The sequence below is a fragment of the Lathamus discolor genome, chromosome 2 (assembly GCF_037157495.1).
Source record: "Lathamus discolor isolate bLatDis1 chromosome 2, bLatDis1.hap1, whole genome shotgun sequence".
NCBI classification, from domain to species: Eukaryota; Metazoa; Chordata; class Aves; order Psittaciformes; family Psittacidae; genus Lathamus; species Lathamus discolor.
The window spans coordinates 64,669,280-64,695,775 of NC_088885.1; the positions used below are offsets into that span (position 1 = coordinate 64,669,280).

The following is a 26,496-nucleotide window of genomic DNA, read 5'->3' on the forward strand; positions in this document are numbered from 1 at the left end:
TAACCGAGGTTGGCCATGAAAAAGGAAATACAAATTACTAACCATTCAGCTCTGTTAGGCCAGGGAGGGAGAGAAAGTACTTTATTTGCCCCCATCAAAGAGGAAAAGCACCAAAACTAATTTGTGTCTCCTATCTGTTTAGGGAGTTTCTACTGTCTCCAGTCAGCCCCCATAACCACAAGGCAGTCTTTTCTTCACATACCCTCGGGCCTGACAGGAAGAGAACAGTATAGGTTAATGCCATGTATTTGAAGACACAGCACAGTTCAAGATCAGTTGCGCTACCTTCGAAATTCTTATCAGCAACACGCCAGAAACTAACTCACTTAGGCCTGCCTCACATCAGCTCACCTCCCTGGAACAACATAAAGCAACAGCAACTGGATTGTGCACAGGCATTCACACTACAACTGCCAAAAAAACATTCCCATAATATATTAAAAGCATCTTAATGCAAAGCTGTACAGCAAAGGCTGACTATAGCAAGTTCAGAGAACTTCATCCCAACCAGCAGTGTCCCAAAAGGAGCTGGCAGCTAAGCTTTGGCTTTCCTCGCAAATGAAACTGTAGCCAAATTCTAGCAAGTACCTGCAGGAAACATTAAACCTCCTCCACTACTCCCCAGTCACTGAGGGTAACAAGCAAGTCTTTTTCAGGGGCTCCTACAAGTGCTCCTGACCAAAACATGATCTTGTTTCTACATGAGAGTAAAATCAGTAGATCTGGCCTGTTCTCTCATTAGCTTTTATTAATAGTCTATGAATTATTACTTGTAGCACAAAGAATCAAGAGATATGCGAGGCTAATGCCTCAGTAGAGCACTCTATGAAGCTGCACATCACCTGTGAGTCTATGGTAAGCTCACTTCATCACTGCTATTTATGCTTCATTTACTGATTGCTTAACCATCTACTACAGGGACACGCTCAAAACAGAAGGATGCATGCTACCAGAAGTTGAAATTTGCCTTTCACAGTTCAATCCTTTTCAAATTCATTCTTCTGTACTACATGAAGCTCAGCACTGCCAGAACTAAACCTTACTGCACAACCACAAGAGCATTCAACCAATTGATCTGCCACTAGAATTAACCCTAGGAATGTACACCTGCTTAAGTTTACCTATGTAGGCTCTGTACAAGTGTCTCTGAAATTACTGTGCATGTAGGATTTTATTTAGGCTCCCAGGCCACCTCCCAGCTTTCATTCACTAGCCCTGTGACTGTGAAAGGAAAGCACTAAAAGTGGGGAACAAAACCCCTAACAATTCTTAGATGGGCTGTAAAATAGATTACTTTTAATGGGATAAAGCAAACAGTACACACTTGTCAGATCAAGCTCTAATGGCAGCAATACAGGAAATCTGAGGGGAAAAACACACATACTAGCTCTTTCCAGTCCCCCCATAAACAGAGAAAACGTTTTGCAGTTTGAGAATTAGAGGAGTTCTAGCCCGTAACACAGAAAACATCCTTAAAGCTAGTACCCCACTTAACAGAAAGTTGCCTCACAGGAATAAGAAATTGATGCTGAGGAAACCGAGCTGGAGGTCACGTATCTAGTGCTGTGCTACAAGTCAGAAGTGGTAAGTAACAGAACTCTAGCCACACAAGGGCTAGAAAGTTTTACAGGGAACACAGGAGCAGTAATACACAGCTGCCAAACCCACAATTATACACTACTTTACAGGGACCTAAGTAACATGCACTGCAGATAAGCCACAGCATGATGTATTAACTACACTGCAGGACAGCACCCCAACTCACCCTCCCAGTCACTGCCTTATAGGACACTTCAGGCTGCACTGGGAATACCTGTGTTCCCCCCAAAGAACCGTGAATTCTTGATAGTCTACATTAATGCAATTCCATTCTCCATCCGAGGAATAACACCTTCTGTCTCATCTCACACTCTCTCCTCATCCTCTTAACATCTCACCATAAAAGTTTCAGATTCTCAACAGATGACAAGAGCTCTTACATCTCCTTGTAAAATGGCTCTTGGTAAATTCAACTGTGGCAATTATTTCAGCAGCAGTAAAAGGCGGAGACTAAACATAACAACACCCACCACACCCACATCCCAAACATTCACACACTTACTGTGCTTGCCAGAGGAGAGTTTAAAGGCCCAAGCACAAAGAACCAAAGCACAAAGCAAACTTGTAACAAGCAGCAACATAGACCTTCTGAAAGCAGGAGACCATACAGGTGGAACTGTTAAGACAATTCTCTTGTTTTGCCAGCAGTTTAGAGAAGTTACTTTACTGCCTCTCTCAGTATCAACAACTGTAAGCTCCTATTCTCCAGATTAGCAGACAGTTTGAATCTGAAAAAAGAATGCTGTTGCAGTAGTAGTTATGCAAGGAAGGCTATCAAGCAATGCAAAAGTCATACAGGATTGTGACTCTACGAGTTATAAACAATTAAAGAATTCTTCAGTAAGGGTACAGAACACCACAGGATTTACACCTCGGTTCACTTTTTTTACACTGCTCAGCTGCTTCAGAGATTGAGTTTCACCACTACAGTGTTTTCAGAGAAAACAGAAATGCCTCTCATCACCAGAAAAGTCCTTTGGGTTACTATATGTATTTAAGCCACTCCCCATACACTTCCCCCCCACAAACCCCCCCCCCCCCCCCAAAAAAAAGGTTCTAAAGCATCTTTTTTCCCCCTAAACTGTCACTGCAATCACAACATCTGAAAAGCACAAATCTAAAAGCTAAGACTAAACTTGAATTCTCTGATAAGGCTAAATATCAAGCACTTACAGAGCAGCTAATAAAGATTTGTCTTTTAGCTTAAAAAAAGAACACTAAAAATACCTCATAATGAGGATGGCTCATAGCACCCCAAAATTACACAGTAATCACTACCTTTTACATGATACTGATGAAACAACAGAGAAGCATTATCAGCAGGGGAGAGAGAGGAAAAGGGAAAGACCAATTGCCAATGCTGAGCAACTAAAAGCATACACAGGAAAACAGCAGACCCTGAGTCAAAATACTGCATCAAGCACTACACAGGTAGCAGAGAGCTTATTTTAAGTTAACAAATGTGCAGAACATAGTAACCTGTTTAAGAGATCTCCACTTGAGGACAAAAAAATGAATCAAAAACGAAAATAATTAAAATTTTATTGTGCAGTAGAAAAGTACTTTTTAAACAACCCTTAAAACACCATATTCTGAATTGCAATTCACAAATCAAGAGTCAACACCTGAACAGTCCTAGTAATTTCCTTTATTTTTCACTTGGATGAATAAAATGGATGCTGCAGCATGCTCTGCTGTATCTGTATGGGGATGGCCAAAGTCTAAGAAAGCATCGTTTATGCAGCATAATGCACATTATGCAATGTCTTTGAATGCTAAAGTCTGTATGAGTTTATAGCACCTTATCTGCTTTTTCAACTGCAGACTAAGCACGTTTCCTTCTACATCTGTCTTCTTTTCAATGTCAGGTGTAAAGTAGATCAGAGCATTTTTTCCTTCTTTTGTCTTTTTCCTTCTTTCTTCTACTCAAATTTGCTTTTTGAGCAGAGGGACAGTCTTAAGGGTACCTCTGTTATATCCACTGGTAAACAGAACTGATAAGAGTTTAGAAAATTAACAAATAGAAGACGCAATGAAAAACACAGATAATTTCTAACAGTATTTCAAAATATTGATACTTGCTTTAGAGAAATACATAAACTCTCTGCACATTGAACTTCAGAGTTGCAAGATATATAACAAGGACTATAAATACTAAGCTTCAATAGCAACTGGCAAATCTCACTGATCAAAGTTCCGCCAACAAATACCATAATCACAGTAACAGAGTAAGCTCTCTGACAGGCACAGGAAGGAACCTGTGAAAAATACAGCATCTTTCCATCCAACAATCTTACAGAAAATTGCATGAGACAGTAAAACCGATGCCTGAACAAAAACTAGTCTAAAACTGCACAAGTAAAGCTAAGGACCTATAATATAACAGTTTCCATGTGCTAAATCAAAGCCAAGGCCACTGAATTAGCAACAGAACAACTCCACCCCTTTCTGCTTCTGTAATCCCATGCTACAGCCAGGAAAAGTTCCATGTTAGCATTTATTTCCAAAGGAAAAAAAAAAAAAAAAAGGTTAGTGCAGATAAGCTTTTACTGGTTTAGCTTCACTGAATGTTTAATACCACTTTTTGCTTCCTGTTCATAAAAGGAAAGTCACAGTCTACTCTTCTGGCATTTCTAAGTAACTGGTAGGGTCTCCCCTCCTCCCCCTGCCCCAACTCCACCAGCATGTTTTACAATGACTGAGGCTTTGGACCTGAAAAGCCGCAATCCAAAAACAATTATCACAATAAACATACCTAACTGCTTGATCTGTCAAAAGGGATTCCAGAAGGCTGGATCAAAAAGCATTCATTTCATAGAAACAGAAACCTACAGATGCCAATAAATGCCAACATGACTACCCACTTCAGGAATCGAATAATTCGCTGTGTGACTATACATGTTTGGTTCCTTTTTTCAGAGAGAAAATACTGTTAAGTGGCATACATACTGAATTCCCTTCCCAAACATCTGGTATTTGAGAGCTCCCAGCTCACCAACTTCCTCTCTTTCACAGAAGGCATTACTTGTCTGTACCATGAGTTTCTTCCTCCAGGGTGTATGTCAAAGGGAGCACTCTAGTAGGTCTGCAGGCATATCTAATACAGGGAGTCATGCTGCCAAGAAACCAAAACCAGTTTTAGAACCATTAAAGCCTCCATCAGCTACACTGTTTTCAGAACATGAACAAGTAGCACAGTACAGCCCCACACTGATAGCAGCTGGTCCACACATTTCTGTGTGGCTCAGACTAACAAAAGAAGCTTTGTGTTCCCACAGGATGGTATGCAAGATTTGTTCAGAACACTGCCTACCTTCACACTGTAAAAGCAGATACCAAAATAGGTTCAGCTCTTCAGATGGCTTCCTTTTGCCATTTTTTAAGCTGATGCAGCTCCTGATTTTTAATCACTATTGCTGTTATTGGAGCATCTGTATATTGCCAGTTCACACTGTGCTCTTGCCCCAGATAGAAGTAGTCTTTGTGGTGAAAAACTGTAGCACCCCAGTTTTCACCTTTGGATAGAGCCACTCCTGAAAGTAACAAAGGGTGTTTGTATAGAAAGAACATTTTTAAACAGATGAAAAGCAAAATGGACACACACGCACTTAAGCTTCTCCTGACCAGAGTTCAAATCAAGAACAGCAGAGAATCCATACAATAAAAAGGGGTAAGAAACGGTGTGAGAATTAGATTTTTGCAACAAGTCATGAAGATTTATTTCTATAATTAGAAGACATTCATTATATCACTGTTACTTTCAGCTAAATCAACTTACAAGGCAGGTTGTATATTACAACTTCTAGTTAGCAATGAAAGTCTGATACTGCTTCCTTTTTTTTTTTTGTTTCAATCTTACATAAAAGAGACTAGAAACAGTACTTGACCATTTCCCTTACAATGGACTAGTAAATGCAAGTAAAGCTCACATTTTATTTCTTAGAACAAGAACTTTACTACAGCATCCCTTCAATAACTGCTGATTCAAAAGCTTAGGAAGCAGGCTAATCAACACTTGTAAGTAACAGCTGTTTGGGACCCTGTGACAACCATCTTTACCTTAAGGAATATTTCTAACTTTTCCTCAAGTTTGTAACAGTCATAAACTAACAAATTCTAGCAACTGAGAGGCACTGAATTAGAGAAAAGCTCTTGTGAAACATTCTATTATCTTTGAAATAGTGTAAACAATATTAACTTTAATCAAAATTTCAGACATTTCTTGAAATTATGTTAAGCAATACTATTTCACTGTGTAAAACAAGAGATTAAATCTATTCTTAAGATTCTATCTGAACTTCCCAGATGACTTACTATAAAAAAAAAAAAAAAAAAAAGCTTTCTTAAAAAGGGATTGACAAGAGATACTCAAGAAACATCGGGAAACTTTCTATATTAGCATATTCTTTTTGACAGCATGAGCAGCAAGAAATGCACCAGATGCCAAAAAGCTTAACTGCCACTTTGTCAAAAGGAAGACTGTTGTCTTTTGTTGTCACTGCATACCTTTAACAAGCAGTTGACTCCATTTCCTCTGTACCCTAGTACTGGGTATTGCTATCTACAAGTAGGAACTTCCATGTGTCTTCTCCTCTTAAGGCTGAAGAAAGTCAGTCTTCCCAGTCTCTTCTACACCATGTGCTCCCAAAGCATCTTGGTGGCCCTGCACTGAACTCACTCCACTAAACTAACTTGTCTCTTTTCTTAGGGAGCGCAAAACTATCACTGGACACAGCATTCCCAATGCCATCTCACAAGTACCACACAAGCTTGCTGAAGGATCACCTTCCCAGACCTGCTGGCTGCACTTTTGCTAACACAGCCCAGGATGCAGTTTGCCTTTTCTTGCTACAAGTGTACATCGCTGACTCATGTTCAATTCTTGTCAACCTCAATCCTAAAAATCTTTTTTCCACAAAGATGCTTTCCAGAGAGTCTGCCCGCCCACCCTCACCTTTACCACTAGCTGGGGTTATGCCAACCGTAGGATTTTGCATTTGCCTTTGCTAAAAAACATATGGCTTGCATTAGCCTGCCAAGGTCTCTCTGAACCACAGCACAGGTTTCCAGCCTGTCAACCACTTCCCCCACTTTGGCATAGTCTGCAAACTTGTTGAAGGTACATCACATCCTGTCTTCCAAGTCCGTTAAAGACATTAAATAGATCAATCCCAGTGTGAAACCCTGAGACACATTATTGGCAAACCAAGCAGTAACAGAGCACTTCCATGCACACTTGTGGCCAGAAGCATCATTACATTGAGCACATATTCTCACATACAGCTATCATACTTGCAATAGTTGCACTGAGTTACAGCTTCACTGACAGCCTATAAAGAATATTAAATAGATGGATTTGTAAAAATTCACTTTAGCCAGAATTTGTAGCCAATATTTTTGTTCTACTGAACAAAAATGAACTTTTCAGAGGTCCTTAAATATACCAACTTGAAGTTACCTAATTTCACAAAGAAGAAAGCAGACTAGGTAATTTCCACCTACCACCTCAGCATTGGGGTTTCCTTGTTTGTTTCATTTAATGTAAGCATATACATACACACAAGTGAACAAAAGCAAGACACTGATTTAATAATGACCAGAAACTAGCAGTCAGTTTCATACACAATTACCAGAATTACTCTATAGGTACTTCTATCCCAGGTACCAAAACTTTTATTCAGTCTTCAGTTCTCAGTTTTAGATTCTAGATGTAGACTTATTTCTATCCTAAGGTTATGAACACTTAATTCGCTAAAAAGAGAAGGTACCTATTTTATTTTTTTTTTCCCCCTTTGCTTCACTCCATCTTTCCTACATTTATCCCAGTAGAATTCAAACACCATGGGACAGCCACCGAACCTTCACAAGCCAGAAGTAGCTTCTGGAATACTATGCATTAGAAAAATCAAGGAAAAGAGAAGTTTAATTTAAGCAAGCCACAATAAAGCAAAACCAAGAATTCATTTGCAGTCGTACTGCTATCACAAATCAGGCATTTTGGACCAGCACTCCATTAGTCTGTGAAAAGAGCACACCTACTCCAGAGGTGCACTACAAATTAAAATATCACCTGGGTTACCTAAAATAGTTCAGCACTTGAATAATTGAGTATCTAGTTTCTACTTCAATAAATACAGAAAGATCAACTGCAAAAAGGAAATAAAATGTAACTGCTTAGCAATATCACGAGATGCTCCAAAAAAAAAAAGAAACAAGCATTCTACAAAATGAAGCATAAAATACTTTTAGCAATATGTCAGGAAAAACAACTTTGAAGTCTTTCAGTATAACCAGGAAACAATTTTAAATGCAAGACAGACCAAAACTTGAACTAAGGGATAAAATTTTAATTTTTGACTACTCATAAGTAGTCAGGTAATAATTCTCCATATTTTCAGCATTTTAGAGTTCTCCCTCACCCTCCAATGCATTTTGCATCAAGGAGATTAAACATGGCCAGCAAAACCACGAGTTTGGGTTTTTTTGTTTAGGACTGTAGAGGCAGAACAAGGTGACAGAGACCATTGTAAAGTATTTGGAAGAAAAGGAGAAATAGTATTTTCAGCTCTCTTTGATGTACATACAAGATAAAATCCTGTATCATCCCACTTCCATCGAAGGATCATTCATATGGTGCAGTTCACCTCTGCTCCAGCAGCAAACACACACATCACTAAGTGACAATACACTTCCTTCCTCCCTCTCTTTCTCTCTCACTTGGGTTCCACCAATTACAATCAGACAACCAGCTAGATTCTGCCCAAAAATTATCTCTCCCTCCCACTCTTATGTAAACTTTCCAATTAAGTTTAGCTAGCAAAATGCCCACAAAAGGCACTGCATGACACCTCTTAGACAGCTGCTCTGCCAGGAAAATCTAACCATTCTGAAAGCACTCTTGTAATCATTCTGCTAAATGCCAAGAAAACACTTTTATCTCCTCACCTTCAAATCAGAAAGGGAGCAAAAGGGGTTTTAAAGAAGTTTAATTGAGACTAAAAACATTTGATGACAGCTTGACAGCTCTGAACATTCACCCCAAAAAAACTGAATTATGCTATCTGTCCACTATTATTACCTGTAATTTTGTATCCATATGCAGCCAGCTGTCCAGCCATATATTCACCATCCGAATTATTGTGAGAACATCCCCATGTACGAATCCAGATTTTCTGAGCACCAGGAATAATGCTGTTAAGTAAAATGAATGAAAAAGGCAAGTTAAAAGATGAACAAGGTTCCCCTATAAGCCCATTGAGCAGACTTAATTAACAGTAATTATCCAAATATAAAGTAACCTACACAAATAGTACCACCACTACAACAGCTGGGTAAGATCACCATAATCACATTATTTTCTTGTAATGGATTTTAAGTCTGGCTAGGATAGAGTTAACTCTCTCCATGGCAACCTGTGTGGTGCTGTGTTTTGTGTTTGTGATCAAAATCGTGTTGATAACAGACCTGTGGTTTAGTTATTGTTGAACAATGACTGCACAGCACCAAAACCCGTGACTGCACAGCACCAAAACCCGTTTCCCACTGTGCTCCATCCCACCATAAGCAGGCTGGAGACAGACAACAGCTTTGGAAGCAACATGGACAGAACGGCTGAACAAAATTAACCAAAAAGATAAACCATATGATGACATCATGCTCAGTAATAAAAAAGTGGGGGCTTGGTCTTTTCAAACTAGCCATTGTTCTGAGACTGGCTGGGCATCTGTCTGTTTCTAGGAGGTGGCTCTTGCATCACCTGGGGTTTTTCCCTACTCTTTCCTTCACTTAAGCTTTCTTTATTTCAACCCACAAGTTTTCTTGCTTTTGCTCTTCCAATTCTCTCCCCAGCCTGCTGGGAAAAGGGGTGAGTGAGTAGCTGGGCAGCTGCCCAGTTGTTGGCCAGGGTCAAGAAAGCACAAGCAGCAAGAAAAGAATTTTAGAATGGAGAAGGTACGAGAGCTGTAGGATAAGAAGAGATTCAGTACACTGCAGTTACATTAAAAAACAAACAACTCTCTGAAAATTATCATATCATTTAAAAAGTGACTGCTCTGAAATCAGGCCACCAGCAGTTAGAGCTAAACTGCAGCCCTTTTATATTATGTCACCCATTGATTTTAGTTCCCTCTCATGCAAGCCATGTATAAATTCTTAGCTTAAGCATGCCACTAGCCACACAGACAACTGAAAGCTCGTATCGACTCTTCTAGGCCATAGAAGCATGACAGCATGGCAGATATGCACCATGGAGCTAGCACACACAATTAGTTAAGAACCAACAAAAAATTCTGGAAAAAGCTCCCACTGAAACTCCTGGGATAACTGTGTCAGTGAGCTACCGATGCCAGTGCAAGAACACACATCCTGGAACACAATCCTTTGCCTTGCCCACATCTTCCCCCTCTCCACGTTTCTTTTTTCGAAGATACTTCCCCTATCTAGAAACAGGGATTTGTTGATGGAAGATTAATGATCATTAAGTAGATGTGTGCAACACATGTTGCACATGTACACTGTATTTAGACTTTCTGCTGTCTAAACAACATGCACTCAATATGCTTTCTTGGGTCAAAAACACTCAATCACAGCCTGTTAGATAAATATACCGTACCTGACTACTTAGGAGAATAGAGTGCTACTGTGAAGTATCTGTAGACCATCAATTCAGCTCTATATACACTCCTGGTTGAATAGGGTCAATGCACTTTTATGGGGTTTCACAGAAGTGTGCATTGTTACACTTGCAAAATGTCTTTTGAACAGTAATGGAAAAACAAAATTGTATTTCCTATGCATGGAAGACATGCTCTCATCAATCCCACTGCAGCAGACAATTGATTCTGTTCTTACGGGAATCACAAGAAGGAAAAATGCCAAAATATACTCCATAGTTACTGCATACTATTTCCACTGAAATAAAACAGTAACTTTGAAAGAAGTTTCACTGTATCACTTCAGGAGGTATATACAAAAAGTACATCGTTTGGAAATCCCATGTTCCAGAAATCAGGTGGAAAGACTGAAGCAAGGAAGACGTGCCCTTGGTGGAAGAGGATCAGGTCAGGGACACTTCAGTAAACTGAACATATGTAAGTTCCTCAGTCCTGACGGCATGCACCCACAAAATATGGACGTACTGCAGACAGGCAGACAGTCCAACAAACAGCCATGAAGACAGTTAAAGAACTGCAGTATTTCTCATAGAAGGACAGGCTGAGAGAGCTAGAGCTGTTCAGCCTGGAGAAGGGAACGCTCATGGGAATCTTACCAACACACAGAAATAACTTATGGGACAGTGCAAAGAGAATGGAGCCAGGCTCTCTTCATCAGTGCTCATCAACTAGACTAGAGGCAACAGGACAAACTGACACAAGGGAGATTCCCTCTGAACATCAGGTAACACTTTTTCACTATGATGGTGACCAAGCATAAGTACAGGTTACCCAGGGAGGTGGTGGAGGCTCCCTCTTTAAAGATATTCACAGAATCATAGCACATTTAGGTTGGAAAGGACCTTAAAGATCATCTAGTTCCAACCCCCTGCGATGGGCAGGGACACCTCCCACTAGACCAGGCTGTTCAAGTTCCTCTGCAAACTGATCTTCTAGATTCTTCTTAAACTATCAAGCTGTACCTACAGAAAGTTGTTTATCTCTAAAAAAAAGGAATGTTAGTAAATAAAAACGAAGTGTCTTTAATGTCTTGCCACAAAAAAAAAATTCCCCTTATTCAAAAATTACCTACGCACAACCCTGGCCAACTAACCCTTGGTGACCCTGCTCGAGCAGGGGTTTTGGACACTGTGACCTCCAGAGGTCGTTGTCAACCTCAAGCCTTTTATGACTCTCAGAATTCTGTTCATATTTCTTATTCCAGATCTCATTCCAGTAGTCAAAAGGCTACTCCAGGGCTGCATTTTTAATAGCTCAGCTGCTGTTTAGGTCATCAAGGTGAAGACGACCATTTTTCAGAAATGTCTTACACATAAAACCATTTTTCCCAGTCTGATTACTCCATTGATCAGCATCTCAGTCATAACTGATTTCTACAGAAAGTCTGTCAAGGACAAGCAATTGGCTTAGGATTTATTATTCATTATCACTACATTTTATAAATGCTGTTTTACTAATTTTTATCTTGTATGCAAATTTTCCATTACGAGATAAGAGAACCTTCCACCGTAGTTTTAAAAGCTGACAATGCATGCAAGAGAAAAGCAACAAGATACAGTTGAAGGAAGAATTTACCTGTCACTTGGGGGATCATCATCTGTCTGATTATTTTTTTGTGAATTGCGTTTTCGTACTTTTGGAAAAACATTCTTCCTTACAAATTGCCTATCATGTGGTTTCAAGTCTTCTGCCGACACAATATCTTCAATATCTTCAAGCACCGAATCACAGGCAGCAGGCATCTTCAAGATGTAATAGAGAAAACTGGTATTAGCAAACATTTGAATACAAAACCAAGGCCTAGTATCCAGCATATATGTTCTCATGAAGAAAAGTCTAATATATTTCTATACACACCTGCTATATATTGTACATACAAGGGATACTGGGCACACGAAAAACAACTGACTACGCAGAGATATTTCCCGATGCCCTCTTCTCTCCAGATCTCAAACACAGGCAGGCAGAAAGCCATAAACCATATAAATCCTTTTTTTAGTCATCTGTACCTTGTCATCTTCTAATCAAAATAAAAATCCTGCACCTTCCTTGACATGATATATCTAAGATACAAGTATTCTTAATTGTGTCAGGAACTAGTGAAATAATGAGTTCATGTTATGTGATAAGATATGCTTCCGCTCATCTCAGGAGAAGAATGAAAAACGCAACATTCAAGTGCCTACTTCAGAGGCTGGCTGTTCTGGCTCCTCTTGTGTGTGTATGTGTATGTGTGTGTGTGTATGTGCCAAAACCACCTGCACAGTATTCCAGTATGTCTCCATTGACCTACTGTAAACCAAACTACCCCTAGAATTCCTGATCTTACAGGCCTTTCATTTGAATTACTTCATTCATCAGGACAGCAAAATAAAAGTTCATGTCCTCGGGTACGAGATGTTAAACAACTATACCTAGCTAACATAAAATAACTAGATTATCATCTGTCTTGTATGACATACTAGAAGACTACTAAGATCTAACTAGATCTTCCACAAGAAAGTGCATATATGTATCTCCCAGCAAATCTCAAGATCCAGATCAGTTTTCGGGGGAGAAGTTATTTGCTAAAGGAGACTCTAAAAAATGTTACTGCAGTAATCACACATCTCACACCTTGTTGTACGTAATTCTTAATCAGAATAAAGTCTGATTTACTACTGGAAACTTGGTTTTGTAGATGTCTCAACAGCTTACTACGGAAATCACACAAGCGCATTTCACAGATTTTAGAGGGAAAATACAACAATTTACTAACTGACAGTGAAGAAAAAAAAAACCAAATCCATTTATTTCCTTAAAGCCAGATTTCTGGAACAGAAAATTCAGGCTACTGGCATACAGAATACTTTCAACTGTTGCAACTGAATTATCCTAGGATAAAAGAAGTTAAACACCTGTGCACTTTCCCAGTATGAGTCATTCAGTCAACCTTGCAAGATATACTTCAAATTAACCTGAACAATTACACATCTGCATTTAAGTTAAAAGGAATATAATGATGTCTCAAGGAAGATGCATCTACAAACTTAAGCATTTAAGCATTCATCTAGCTCTCAGCATCTATAAAATAACACAGCAAAGGATGAACAAATATAAAAAGCTGTGAAAAACTCCAGCAATGAAGAACACCGGGGGGAGGTGACATCCCTTATATTACCTTATACCAGCAGTAAGTACGTACAAACAGGAAAAGTTATCAACCCAATACAGGAAAGGAAAAAAAGTTGCCTTGTTGTTTTCTTCTCTCTTCCAGAAAAACATCTGATATAATGGAGCAGCTGGCAAAATAAATAAGCTTAGTTCATTTTATTTAGTAATTTTTTTTTTAGTTATTTTTATTTCACTAAAGAAAGAATATAGCTAAAATAAAATTCATACCTTTTTCATCAAGGTTTAACTCCTCTTGGATAATATTCCTGGCGAAAAAAGATATGGCATGAATGAGTAGAACTAGCAAATAGGAAACTATGAGTTCATTTTATTACCCTTCAAGTATTCATCTTCCCTTTGCAGAAATACATTTCTTGCTCAGTCTGACCTTATTTATTAGTAGGTACACATGCTGACTGGCTGACAAAGTGGAACAGTGGCCAAGTTTTCCCCACCCTTCCCTGAGCAGAGGCTGTAGTCTTTTTTAATCTTCTTTTATAGTCCTTTTTGTCAAAACTCTGATATATTTAAGTTCTTTTAGACCACTTATATATTTCTGTCTTTCATCAGGAGTTAAAAATTTTGAATGAAAGAAGGAAAAGAGATTAACAGTAAATTTTAGCTAAGACGTTCACAACTTGAGTTTTTTAAGCGCAAACACACGTTTTTTTAGACTGGATAACTCAGTACCTACACTAGCTCCATATGCAAGCATGAAATCTCTCCTTCACAAGCAAATAAATAAACATCGATTCCTGCAGCTACGCTCTCAGACTGACTAAGAGGCAATAACAAAGCTAGAAATTAACATGTTCTTCTTATACTGACAAGTTGCACCTACAGAACTCCATGTTTCTCTTTAACAAATGAATGTTAGTAAATAAAAAACAGTAAAAGTGTCTTTAACGTCTTGCCACAAACAAAACCTCCCTAGCTCTAGTCAATTTCAGCCACCCCTCCTCGATCTTCTTGCACATACCAAGAGAGTACTTCTTCCCACTGAGAAAACTTCCATCTAGGTGGAAGAGGGCTGCTCTTTCATTCATTTGCCAACAGGTGTCTCCGGTAAAGCCCCAGGCTTTTACCCTGAGGCTTAGGCAGCGCAGACAGAAAGGGTAGCATTAATATAAACTAAAACCGACCCACCACTCAGCCCGGCTCACCGCAGGGCCCCAGGGCCAGCTTATTCCGTGACCCCCAACAAGTGGCAGCCTGGTGTCGCCTGTCCCAGCCTGGAGCCCAGCTGCGCCCAGCCCCTCAACAGGCTTCCAACCCGCCGACATCACCCGACCCCGAGCAGCAACCCGGCAGCTAAAGCCTCTGCGGGCTCCCGTCAGAGGAGTCACCTCCTCCCCCGGCTTCAACGTGGATCCCCGCGGAGGCCCCACACGACACAGGAGCACTATGAGAGCGGACACCGCCAGCGCCAGGCCGGGGATACCCGGCCTTCACCGCCACAACCGGGAAGGGTACGGGTACGGGTACGGGTACGGGTACAGAGGAGCGAAGCGCGATCCCTGACACGTACCTCCGCCTGATGCGTTCCTCCGCCAGGCGCTACGCAGCCTCAACCAGGTTCCGCCATCACGGCCGCTACGCCCCGCCTCTAGCAGCCGCGCGCGCTGCAGCGCCGAGACGGTGGCCGGCAGCAGCCAAAAGAGGTCGCAGAGCGCTGCGGGGTAGCCCCGCGACGGCGGGGGCACCGGTAGCCCGGCGTTGGTCGTCATGCCGCCAGAGCGCTGAGGTGTTTGACGGGCGGGCCGGCTGTCTCGCCGTTGGACTCCCATACGAGGGGAAGAGCAGAGGGAGCGGAGGGCTACCCGGAGCTGTGGGCAGTGGCGGCTGCTGCTAGGAGCATTGGAGCCCTAACGCGGCCGCTGCGCCGGGCCGCCCTGGCTGCCGGCGGGGAGCGGGGGAGAAACGGGGAGCGGCGCTGCGAGGCCGGTGTGCCAGGGTCGTCTTCTCGGAGGGTTGGAAAGAGCTGCGGGCTCACCGCCCTCAAAGCGAACAGGGCCCCCGGGCAGGGCCGCGCCGCCTTGGCCGGGGTGGTCGGGTGGCTTGTCCAGGCTGGGGTGCGCACGGCATCGGGTGCTGCTGTGCTGGAAACAGCGGAGCTGTGAGCCTGCGGGGAAGCTGTGCAGGGGAAAGTGGATTTTCCCGCAGCAGTGCGCCGTGGCTGTGTTTGAAGTACAAATAACCAGCGCCGGGGTAGCTGCTGAGCACCACGGCCATGCAGTCTCTGATCGAGTTTCCCGAATCCTTGGAAACTTGCCTTTATTTTGTTTGGAAATTAGGTCCGTCAGTGTGTGTCCAGTCAAAACAGCTGGATTCTGAGGTATCTGATCCAAATGAATGATGAGCTATTTATTCTTGTTATGTCCACAACACTTTTTTCTTTTTTTTTAATCAGTAATTCCCTCAAAACAGATTGCCAGGAGCAACTTTTCTGCTTAGTCTGGAAGACAATGATCAAAATATTTAATGTGAGATGGCTAAAGTTTCTGGTATTGTTTTCCTCCAATTAGGGCTAAGGGCAACTTTTGTGATTAATTTTTAGAAGACATCAGTCTGGGTGTTTAAACTTGGATGGCTAAAGCTAAGGCTCTAAGCAGACAGATTATTAAGTGTATAGTTTCCTTGACCAAAGTGTGACAGAGGGTGAGCATAATATTATTGCTTTGTTTTTAGTATACACAGTTAATCTAGAAAGATTATTTATATTGCATCTTCAGCATAGGCTGCTATGGAATATTAAAGTCACCATTTCTTGTGATAGCATTTTGAGCATCAAGTTATCCTCTTAGAAGGAGCCTCTGGAATCGTTATTTTATTCTCCAGATAGCAGATTATAGTCTCCCTCAAACTGGAGGGAAAGTAAATGAAAACCCCAAGTGTATTCTGTAATAAGCCTATTGGTCTGCTAGCAGATAAAACTCGGCAACTTCTACCCATGAACATAATTTCTCCTCCCTCTCCTTTTTCTTAAAAACTGGCGCTTATTTTATGTCACACTTATCTGACAACGTTCAAAGGCAAAGAAGGGATAACAATGAGAACAAAGTAACAGGAGAGATTTGAAGAGGAGAACTGGGACAGAAAGAAACAAGCACTTCATTTAAATCAGTCTTATAGGAACAAACCATTCTGGGCAGGACTGAGCACTATTAATATCACCCTGGCCTCATGATAGAGTCATTGTTACAGCTTAAGATACATTTTCCTTTGTGATTGGTCTTTGTTTAAGCACACAAGTGCTTCTTGGAGACACTTTCAGTGAGACAGTGTGATGTGTAATTTATTATTTTTGCAGTACTTTTAGCTGAGAAGAGAATGGAGGAAAACACTTTAAAATCGGTAGTCACATTCATCTGTTTTCAACATCCTCCCTTATAGTATGGTATAAGCAGTCCTTAGCACATCAGTAAGTAACGAAATATATGTTACCAATCAGTATTTTAACTGCTTCCTGATAAGGTTAGTGATTCTTTTCCTTTTTCTTTTCAGTTCCTTGTGTTTAGTTTTCTAAGTATTTCACGTGCAGTCCTTCAGCTAAACATTTCTATTCTGGAAGCACTGCACTAGCCCACAGTTATCTTGACTAGCCAAGTGTTTGCTTAAACAGAATTGGGCAGACATCAATGATATTTTATGGTTGACTAAAAGAGCAAAGCAGAGATAGCCTGCAAGACCTACCCAAAAATCTCCGCATGAGATTGAAAAATGCTATTAATTAAAGGGGAAGCAGTGAGCTCCAAGAGTGGCTCCCAGGCAGGAATAACCCATGAGTCCCATACCTAGTGACATAAATAGGCCATGCTGATCAGTTTCAGCATGATCCGGCGAGTCCTTACTTTGTCCTGCTGCCAAGAAGTCATAATATCAAGCAGCCCTTGTGCCAGCACAGTCCTGTTTAGTTCCAGGATGTAGCCACAGATGGGAGGCACTCTTTAAGTGCTTTTGAGGCTCACAATTCTAAATTACTTTGCAGCATTTTCATAATAACAAATAAGGCTGCACACAGACTGCTGGTAGTGTAACTGGTAGCAAGGGAAGTAAATGAGTCCCTACCACCTCCTGATTGCAGGAAGAAAGTATACCTATATCTACGTGAGAAAAGCACTTTTTAAGAGACAGCGGCTGGCAGTGCAAGTCGCAGTTCTGGCCTTCTGTAGACTGGAAATATACATGCCTCAGTTCCTTGGATATCCAAAGAACAGCTCCAGAGCACATCCTTTCCACGTTGCCTGCATACCTTGCTTCCTTCTCTGCAGGGTTGGTAGACTCAGAAAATACCAGACTTGGGCTGGGTTACCATCTTAAGTCATTCCAGGTTTTGCAGGAGTTGCTGGTAGTTGGATAATACAAAAACTACTAGAAAAATAAAATACAAACCTCAGGTTTAGCTCATGGTTAGTAGAAGATACATGCTTAGTTGTTTTAGAGCATTTCAACTAACACCCTTAGGGAAGGCAAACAACCAGGGAACTGAGGGCTCAGTTTTTACATGACAACCCAAATCTCTGATAACATGCAGTTCTGGGTGTAAAAGTAAGTGGGAAAGCACACAGGAGAAAAATGGGGAGTCCTACGGTTAGATATGAGAAATCATATTTCTTCCTCTGTTCCTAGAGTTTAGGTAAGTTTGGCTGGTCAGCAACATTCAGCACCACTCAGAATTGACAGCAATCAATTTTTCTGTTAGATATAATAGAAAACAGCTTATACTGCTGTATTTAGTGCCTCTAAACATGTAGCAATATTTCGTGCTACAAGAAGTACCTTACATATGTTTCATACTTTATTTCTACTGTGAAAATGCCCATGTCTGCATCAAGACTGTGGTGGAATTTATTCTTTCAGGTATAAGTAAAAAATAGAAAGTGATAGCATCTGGCATTTGCAGGTAGATGACTTCTCAGTGTAGATTCAAGAGCATGAAGCCCCCTTTTTTTAAATTCATGTGTTAAAGAGTGTGTAGTTGCCTATCATTCAGGCTGATTTTGACAGATTTCTCAGAATCCTTTTCCATCTGCTTGCAGACAAGGAATGCAGCACATGCAAGCCCCTGTAAAACCTCCCTCAACTAATAGTTGTACACTGAACAATGTTGAGACACACCATGCTAGGTTAAGGGAGTAGAATTAGGTATTTTAACTGGCTGTTGGGTTATTTTTTCCCCTCCTGCAACTCAGCAAATCTGAAGTTTACAAGGCAGATGCAGAAAGGAAGAGAGAAATTACATGAAAACTGGCCATCAGTAGCAGGTTCTAGGGACAAGTGTTTAGTGCAGATACAAAACAGAAAACCCAAGACAGGTCAGGGAGCTATGATGGATAGGACAAAAAGATTTACTGTCATCTCTGCTTCTAAAGGAGATCAGAGAACACGTTCTCTAGCTCTTCTTTATTAAGAATATAGAAGAACAGAGGATTGTCTCTGTAATCCTCCTTTCAGTAGTGCTGTGTGCAGAAGTTAAAGAGTATGGACTGGTGCAAAAAGAGATAAAATAGCCTTTTCCTTGTGTGCAGGGAAGATGACAATATGTACAACTTGTTCAGAAGTAACATTTAAGCAAACAACCATGTTACTGTGATTTTATATCCTGACAGCTTTTTTCTTTTCATAATCAATAGCTGTGTATCTAGAAAGGTGCAGTACCAAGAACAGAGAGGGAGTACAAGTTTATAAATGCACTTCTGGTGCATGAGAATGTTGGAGATCACTCAAGTAAACAGAACTTCTTAGTTTCAAAGCTGCTGTTAGGAAAGTTCCAGGCAATTATCAGGTTAAACAGATCTTCAGTAATTTCTTTCTGTGATTTAATCTTAGAATAACCAATTGTTATTAATTTTGCAGGAAGTCTGTCCATAATTCATATAGGAGGGACTTGTGTTATCCCAACCTCTGGATCTCCTACTGTGTCTCTTTACGTATGTCTCTTATTCTTGTTTCACTCTAGCTTTAAAAAAAACCTGTTGAACTTATTATTAGCATAATAAAAAAATGGGATTGAAACCTATCTGGTGTCAAATGAGTATGAGTACTAATAATGAAAATAGTAACAGCTAGGTTAGGTTCCAAGTAGGAGCATGATAGGCACCAAGAGCAAGAAGAATTTAAATAGCTGTATACAAATCTAAACTCTTTAAAAAATCCTTTTTATTGATTCATTACCATACAAAATTTATTCAAATTACATCCATTTGAAGTGGTAAGATCACAGCTAGAGAACAGGTCATCCTTTAATAAATCTATTTACAAAACTCACCATAAAAGCTTTTTGTTGTTGTGTTTTGGGGGTTTTGTTTGTTTTTTTTATTATTGTTTTGTATTTTTTTTTTTTTTTTACAGTATTTTACAGAGGTTTATTTTGTGTTTTTTTAAACTAGCATACAATGCAAAGCTAAGGTAGGTTAGTATTTTGCCCACACACATTGGGACAAGTGTGTTAAATTTATACCAAAAAAAAAAAAAAAAAAAGAAAAAGATGGTCTGCATTAGTCTTCATTTTCTCTTCCTCACAAAAGTGCCCCTTTGTCTCGCAAGTCTTCATGCTCACACGACTTTTACTTTCCTCTTCTACAAGACTTTAAATACTACAATTTTATTTACAGATCCACATCTAAAAAAAAACTCTTAAAAAATTACAAACCAGCTAGAAAATATCCTGGCAGTGTTTACAAATTAATTCTATTGTACAAAACTGCTAGATAACTAAAGTGTGAGTTGAGAACATACATCAACTTAAATACAACTGCTCAATGACCTATGCACACATTTGTACATATAAACACACACTTAACACTGTTTAACAGTTCTTTGTGTTGCCCTTTATACATTTGTTATATTCCAAAACTCACACAGTCATACAGTTTTCTTATTAGTACTGTGACATCTTGCCTTTTCATGTGTGAGCTTTCATAGCAGCAACTCAATGGTACCAGAAAACCTGCATACATCATATTCTACTACAGTACAAATAGTACTAATTTTCTGAGTATGTCAGATAAGCACAACAGTAATGCAAACCAAAGGATTATATGGGCATCATCTAATCAACATTACATTAATTTAGCCCAGAACATGGCAACATATTTTACACTAAGAAAAAAAAATTATTTAAGACTTCTTAGAATTCCTCTCACGTTCAAAAAAATAAATATTGGTACTATACTATACTACCAAAGATCTTCAAAAAATAAATGCATTCAGTTGATGTGGTACTTACAGTTATGTACTTTGGAAAAAAATTAGTTCCATTTTGCTGGCGAAGAGAATTATAAAAAGCTGTAAGCAGAGGAAGCTAAACCCACTGAGATAAATCTGATATATTGAACAAACAAAGCTTGGCATAAGTGTTTTCCATAGAGGGAAAAACCCACAGTGCATCTCTAGTAGGCACTTAACACAAAGCCCCACTTAGTACCACAAAAATTTATGTACCAGTTCTAATGCACACTGGGGCAGTAAAATTGAACTGTGCATCTTCGTTCTAGTTAAAAAAAAAAAAAACAAAAAAACAAAACAGCCAACAAAAACTACTTCCACACGCGCACACACACAAGCATTTTTAAAAATCTGAGATTACTACGAGAAGTGGCAGAACTTTATACTTTTCAATATTTGCAATATACACCATATTTACAGTGTATTTTTTATTAAAAGCTCTTAAGGACATAAGTATTTGACCTCATAATGAGACATATACACAGCTCAAAATGAGCATTATGACAGCAATTTAAACATTCCCACAAGTAGCTGAAGAACCCCATTTCACGCTTTCTCATTACTTCATATTTATGTTCACTGCAGGTACAATCCATGTTGTGACACTCAAAAGACATGCATTCTCTGCAGAAGGCACGACCTGAAAATACTATTAGAAAATTGTTATTTAGGACTAAACCAGTTCGTTGAGCCCTTCTCCGTAAGCCCACTTGTCACCGTAAGCAGAGACTGGGGGAGTGTGAAGACAAAACATTTACGGTCACTTGCTTGCACTTGCTGACTCACAGGGCGCTGGAGCTGAGGGTCAAGGAGAAGGCCTTGATGTAAAAGCCATCACTTGTTGTTTATAGATTTTAGGGAGTATTTAACTAAAATACCAGCACTGTTTGAGAGCCTAGTTTATTTAATAATGCTATTTTATAGTAAGAAGGGGAAAACTCTGAATGATGGCAGGTTTTTTGATTCCATTAAAAACATGATTTAAACATGGACAGCATTTTAGAGAATCAGCTGTATATAAATTCATCCACCAGCGAAGGAAGCTTTTCTAAATCATAAGCATCAAAGAGGTCACTGATGCCTTCTTCTTCCCCAAGGCTCAGCAAATAATCTTCCTGAAGCAGAGGAGGCAACAAATTCACAAATGGTCCTTCAAAGTTTGAGGGAATTTGGTCCTCGGTCTGCTGTAGAAGGTTGGCTGGAGAAGCCAATGGAGAGATTGTTGCCATGTTTACTGAGCAGTCACCTTGTCCTGAGTTAGCAGAAACCACTTCTGTAAGGAGGGAGAGAAAAAAAATAAAGATAACACATTTCATCTCATTAGAAGTATCAGACACAGGTCAAAGTAGCCACTGAATAAAGGGCCTTTCATAAAGCATTATTTCAGCAAGAAATAGCCTCCATGCAGTTCCTAGCTTTGATATGTTTTGATATGTTACAAAAGGCTTTCTCAGAAATGCACATGTTGCTGTCACCACTGACTTTTCTACTAAAATTTTATTTTACAAGGTTTAAACAAATACTGGGGAGAGTGGGAGCAGGAGTGGAAATCAGGTGTAGTAAGAAATGCCCATTTTTTGGTGGAATTCAAGTCAAAGTGAAAACTTTCTAGGGAAGAGATGTCATCAGTGATATTATGTCACTGTGTAGCTGCATATGCCCATACACAGGGATTTCTCCCTCTTGTGTCAAGGTGAATCGTTGCTGCTACTGCCCTATTTGAAAATACAAAAGGAACAAAATTGTTTCTTTTTCAATATTGCATAAACTTTGGTTACACATGATATGGAAACAGGAAGCTTGTTTTAAACAACTGATGAGAATAGATTTCCCACTAGGTAAACCAGAAAGGCAGTGTAAAATCAACACCTCAGCTTTTCACTTCTTCGAAAAATAAAGCCAAAAATTAAAAGCTGGATATCTGAAGTTCTAAATGAAATCCTGAATGAGATTATGAAGGATGGCCATTAGCATTACAAAGATATAAGCTTACCTTTGGAAATGGTTTTGGAAATATTCCCATTGTGGTCCTGACTATAGGTTTTCATTGGACTGAGGGCATCGTTTTCCTCTGGGCATAGGTAAACTTCAATAGGTCCTTGAGTACTAGATAAATGTATCAATGCACTCTGCTAAAAAAACCAAAACCCACCAAACATCAGTTAGGTGTTATACCGATGGACACAACAGAATATTGACAATACGGAGTGAATTCTTACTGGGTTATGTTAGAATATACTTTTTATTGATCAAAAGAACCTGAAGTACCCCATGCATTTTTTTTTTCTGAAGATGTGAAAGACTTGGTTGATATAGACTGGAAGAGAACGTGAAAACTTCTCCCACTGTCTCTAATGCACAGATCTCAGAATCCCACCATTTTATATGCTGTATCATAACCAGAGAGGTGTAAAGGACTGAGTTTCTAACATTTTCTTACCACAATAACCTGGAGCATTCTGATGGAATGGAACTATAGGATGAAAGTCACAGCTTCACTCATAACGATATTATTAGATCTATTTGTGTAAATGTTTCTGCTTTAAAAGGCTGCCAAAACATCTTTCCCACTCCTGCAATGACTTTCAGCGCTTATTCATGCTGGACTTTAATAGCTATGTGCTGTTTCCCTGTTTATCAGCGAAGTTTTTCCAAGTAACAAAAAAAGAACAACAGATGACATTTTCTTCACCCAAACTTACTTATGTAAGTCCTTCTGCCCCCTCAAGGCAGCAATTCTGATGGTGGTTCTGAATAACAGGAACTCACAATTCCCCATAAGTTACATTTTCTTAACTTTGATGCACTGATGCAACAAAACAAGATGACATATATAGACATTGAGCATCTGCAAAGTTCTGTGTTATGACGGAAAAATCATAGATGACTAGTTAAAAATAAACCTGCTCCATCTGTATTGAATGAATAGTTTTAAAAAGCATGAACACAGGCCTTATATACCTCTTTGCAGACTTGTTTCAAATACATTTTATTGTGCCCTTTGACACAATAATTCAGAAGTCCTCATACTATTTGCATTCTGGCAGTTACGTAACGTAATATACAGCATTTATAAATACAGAGAACAACTAAACAGGGATGCCCTAGAGCAAAGAAAACATTTAAGTGTGCTTAGGGCAGTGCTTTAGATAATTAGAAAAAAAGGAGATGGAAAGAGCAGGAGTTGGAGAAGGTACTGTTGAGTGACTGGGGCATGTAAAAAAGACACCTAACTGTAACTGCAAATGAGAGAAAGAAATAGAATTTTACTGCCTGAAGCTGTAAATGAAATAAGTTTAGAGGATGAGAGAAGGCTAGGCACTAATTTTAATGATTGTGTGCCCGATCTCACTGAATTAAAAATAAAAATAAAAATCAAAGCATAATGCCTCGGGGAAAGAAACAGGAAAGCAAGCAACGATAACAGTGTGTATTTATAGATACTGATAAAAGACATCCCTTCCTCATTGTAGCAAAATGATTTATTCTTCTAAAACCTGCACTCAGGTTCAAAGGGGAAATCAGGGGCAAAGGCAGAAAACAAAATATCCAAAATAAATAAAAAAAAAAAAAGAAGAAAAAAAAAAGGAAATCGTTAGGATAATGAGCCTAAGCAAGTGAAGAATAATTTTCGGAAAACAAACAACTGGTAAGGATGAAGGAATAATGCAGAAGTATGAACACAACACATAAGAGTTTGGGGGTTAACCCCATCTCTAATTACTTATTGAGTGAAGAAATCAGGTACACTTTTTGAATCTCTAAAGCAGTGGTTTGTACAAATTACTTAAGTTTGCCCAACATACTTGCGTCTGTCATAACAACTGGGAACTGTAAAGCAGCACACTTTTGCCACCAAGAGATCAAATCCCAAGAGTAGCTGAACCATGTGGCTCATAAACCATGAGAGGAATGAAGAAAAGTAAAGCTACTCCCTGAGGATATCTTCAAAGAAAAGCCACCTGAAGAATTTTTTCTGTTCAACTGTGGCATAGGTAAAAGAAGCAGCTAAGTTACCCCAGACATCTAACGTGAGATAAGGAAAAGAAACAAAGTGAGGGTGAAAAAGTGAGTCAGGCATCTCATCCACAAAAAAAGCAAGCCCTCAAAGAAAGAGACAAAATGTGGCTTGAGTAGCAATGGGCAACAGAAGAGGGATACAGATGAACACAGCTTCAGAAATAGAAGTACTTACAGTAACATAAGAAAGGAAATCCCCACCTCCTTCAGACCTCACAATAGCAAAGCACACTAGCACAATGTACAACATTTTACAGAAATGTATAACATCAGTGTCAGTGAAGCAAAGATGATGATGGAAGAAGGACGGGCAAGAATGGATTCTAGGAGTAAACCACAAGTTTCTACAATAACTGTAATACTTCAGGAAAAAATCCTATATGAAAACATGTTGCAATAAATTAGGATATCAGTCTTGAGAGTCAGAAGGTGCATAAGGCATCCAGTTATACGTGCACTTTATGAATAAAACTACATGAAGTGCTGGGGGGGAAAGAGCTGAATCTCTTAAGAGAAAGATTTTACATGGCTGAAAAGAGGAAATCTCGATTGTTAAGGAAGAACTCTTCTTTCATATGAAATATGGCAGAAGAGAATATCTGTAAATAGTGTGGATTACTCTGAAGGAAAGCTGGAATTAAGAGGAACAAATAATGACTGCCCTGTGCAAATTGATTTTAAAAGTTACATTTCCTTTTTATAAAAAAAACCCAAAAACAACAAAAAAACCCTCAACCAAAACTGCCCCCCCCCAAAAGACAAAACAAAACCAACAACTAAAATAACCACACAACAACAAAACGCAACAAAACCCCAACATCCCTAAGTTTGTAAAATAGATGAACATAGACTGTATGCCAATATAACCCAACTTGAGCAGCAGTTACTGCAGTAAGGCTCACAATACACTTGCTCCATATACACAAATGTTATATTTAAGCTGTCAGGAATCATCAGGCTCTCCTTACCTCCACTGGGTCAGGCACTTCAAGTCTTGTTTCTGGAGGAGCTTTTACAACTATAACAGTTTGGTCTTTAAGGCCACTAATTTTTCTAATATCTTGGTACGTCACATAAGCTAATGTAATCAGTGTTAAGGAATTTTCCAACCCGGGTTACAACATATTCAGACTATTAGAAGAGGCAGAAGTCTTTCAATTATTTTTCCATTTTCTCTACATTGCTCTTACCCCAGAGTTCTCTATCACCTATGCTGGTTGTGAGTGCAGTTAAACTGTGTGACAACTTTAGTCTAACAGCTGGAGCCACTACCTAGGGACAGAAGGGATTCTCTATGCTGAGTACTTCTCTCTTCTCCTTTACACAAATAAGGCTACATAAGCAAACCTCAACAACCTGAAATTACTTACAGACTGCGCAAAATTCTTTACACACTTGCTATCAAAAGGCAGAGAACTGGTAATCACAGGAAAAAAATGTAAAGGAATTTTCAGTTGCATGATATAGATGCACATACACAATATATTCTTGAGGTCATCCACAAAATCACTATTTCAGTTTTCATTTTAGGGGCTACTGTAAACATTTATACAACATATAAAACATAAACAATTTATACAGCATTCATATATATATAACTATATAATACATACAATTATTTCAAAAACCTGTTTAAACAATTAAATAACTTGACAGTGCAAAAGGTTGGTTTCTGCCTAAGTGTGGAGGGAAAATGAATATTTTGCTGATCAACATAAATTTGTAGTGTTTTTGTGGGTTACCGCATGGTGGTACCTCACATACTGATCGGTGTAACCAAGATGTCACAGTGCTTTTAGTCATGAAAGTAACTAAAATGACCACA

At 39.4% G+C, this 26,496-nt stretch overlaps 2 protein-coding genes across 9 annotated transcripts in view; both read right to left on the bottom strand.

Annotated features, from left to right (window-relative positions):
- CDKAL1 (CDK5 regulatory subunit associated protein 1 like 1) overlaps nt 1–15,038 on the bottom strand; it is a 394,159-nt gene extending 379,121 nt beyond the window's left edge. For 2 of the 6 annotated variants that reach the window (XM_065667223.1, XM_065667218.1), the window contains exons 1-5: nt 14,953–15,038; nt 13,653–13,690; nt 13,503–13,552; nt 11,847–12,013; nt 8,678–8,790 (exon numbers count right to left, since the gene is read on the bottom strand). In XM_065667223.1, the coding sequence (XP_065523295.1) occupies nt 8,678–8,790; nt 11,847–12,013; nt 13,503–13,535 (313 nt within the window). In that variant the 5' untranslated portion in view covers nt 13,536–13,552; nt 13,653–13,690; nt 14,953–15,038. Of the gene's footprint in view, nt 1–8,677; nt 8,791–11,846; nt 12,014–13,431; nt 13,553–13,652; nt 13,691–14,403; nt 14,513–14,952 lie in introns of those variants that run through there. The other 4 variants (XM_065667219.1, XM_065667220.1, XM_065667221.1 and 1 more) reach the window with 4 other exon arrangements.
- Nucleotides 15,039–19,561: 4,523 nt separating this feature from the next.
- The window catches only part of E2F3 (E2F transcription factor 3), a 43,320-nt gene continuing 36,385 nt past the window's right edge, over nt 19,562–26,496 (bottom strand). For 2 of the 3 annotated variants that reach the window (XM_065667224.1, XM_065667226.1), the window contains exons 5-7: nt 25,640–25,752; nt 22,645–22,783; nt 19,562–21,924 (exon numbers count right to left, since the gene is read on the bottom strand). In XM_065667224.1, coding sequence (XP_065523296.1) covers nt 21,659–21,924; nt 22,645–22,783; nt 25,640–25,752 — 518 coding nt within the window. In that variant the 3' untranslated portion in view covers nt 19,562–21,658. The remainder of the gene's footprint in view (nt 21,925–22,644; nt 22,784–25,639; nt 25,753–26,496) is intronic. The other variant, XM_065667225.1, reaches the window with a different exon arrangement.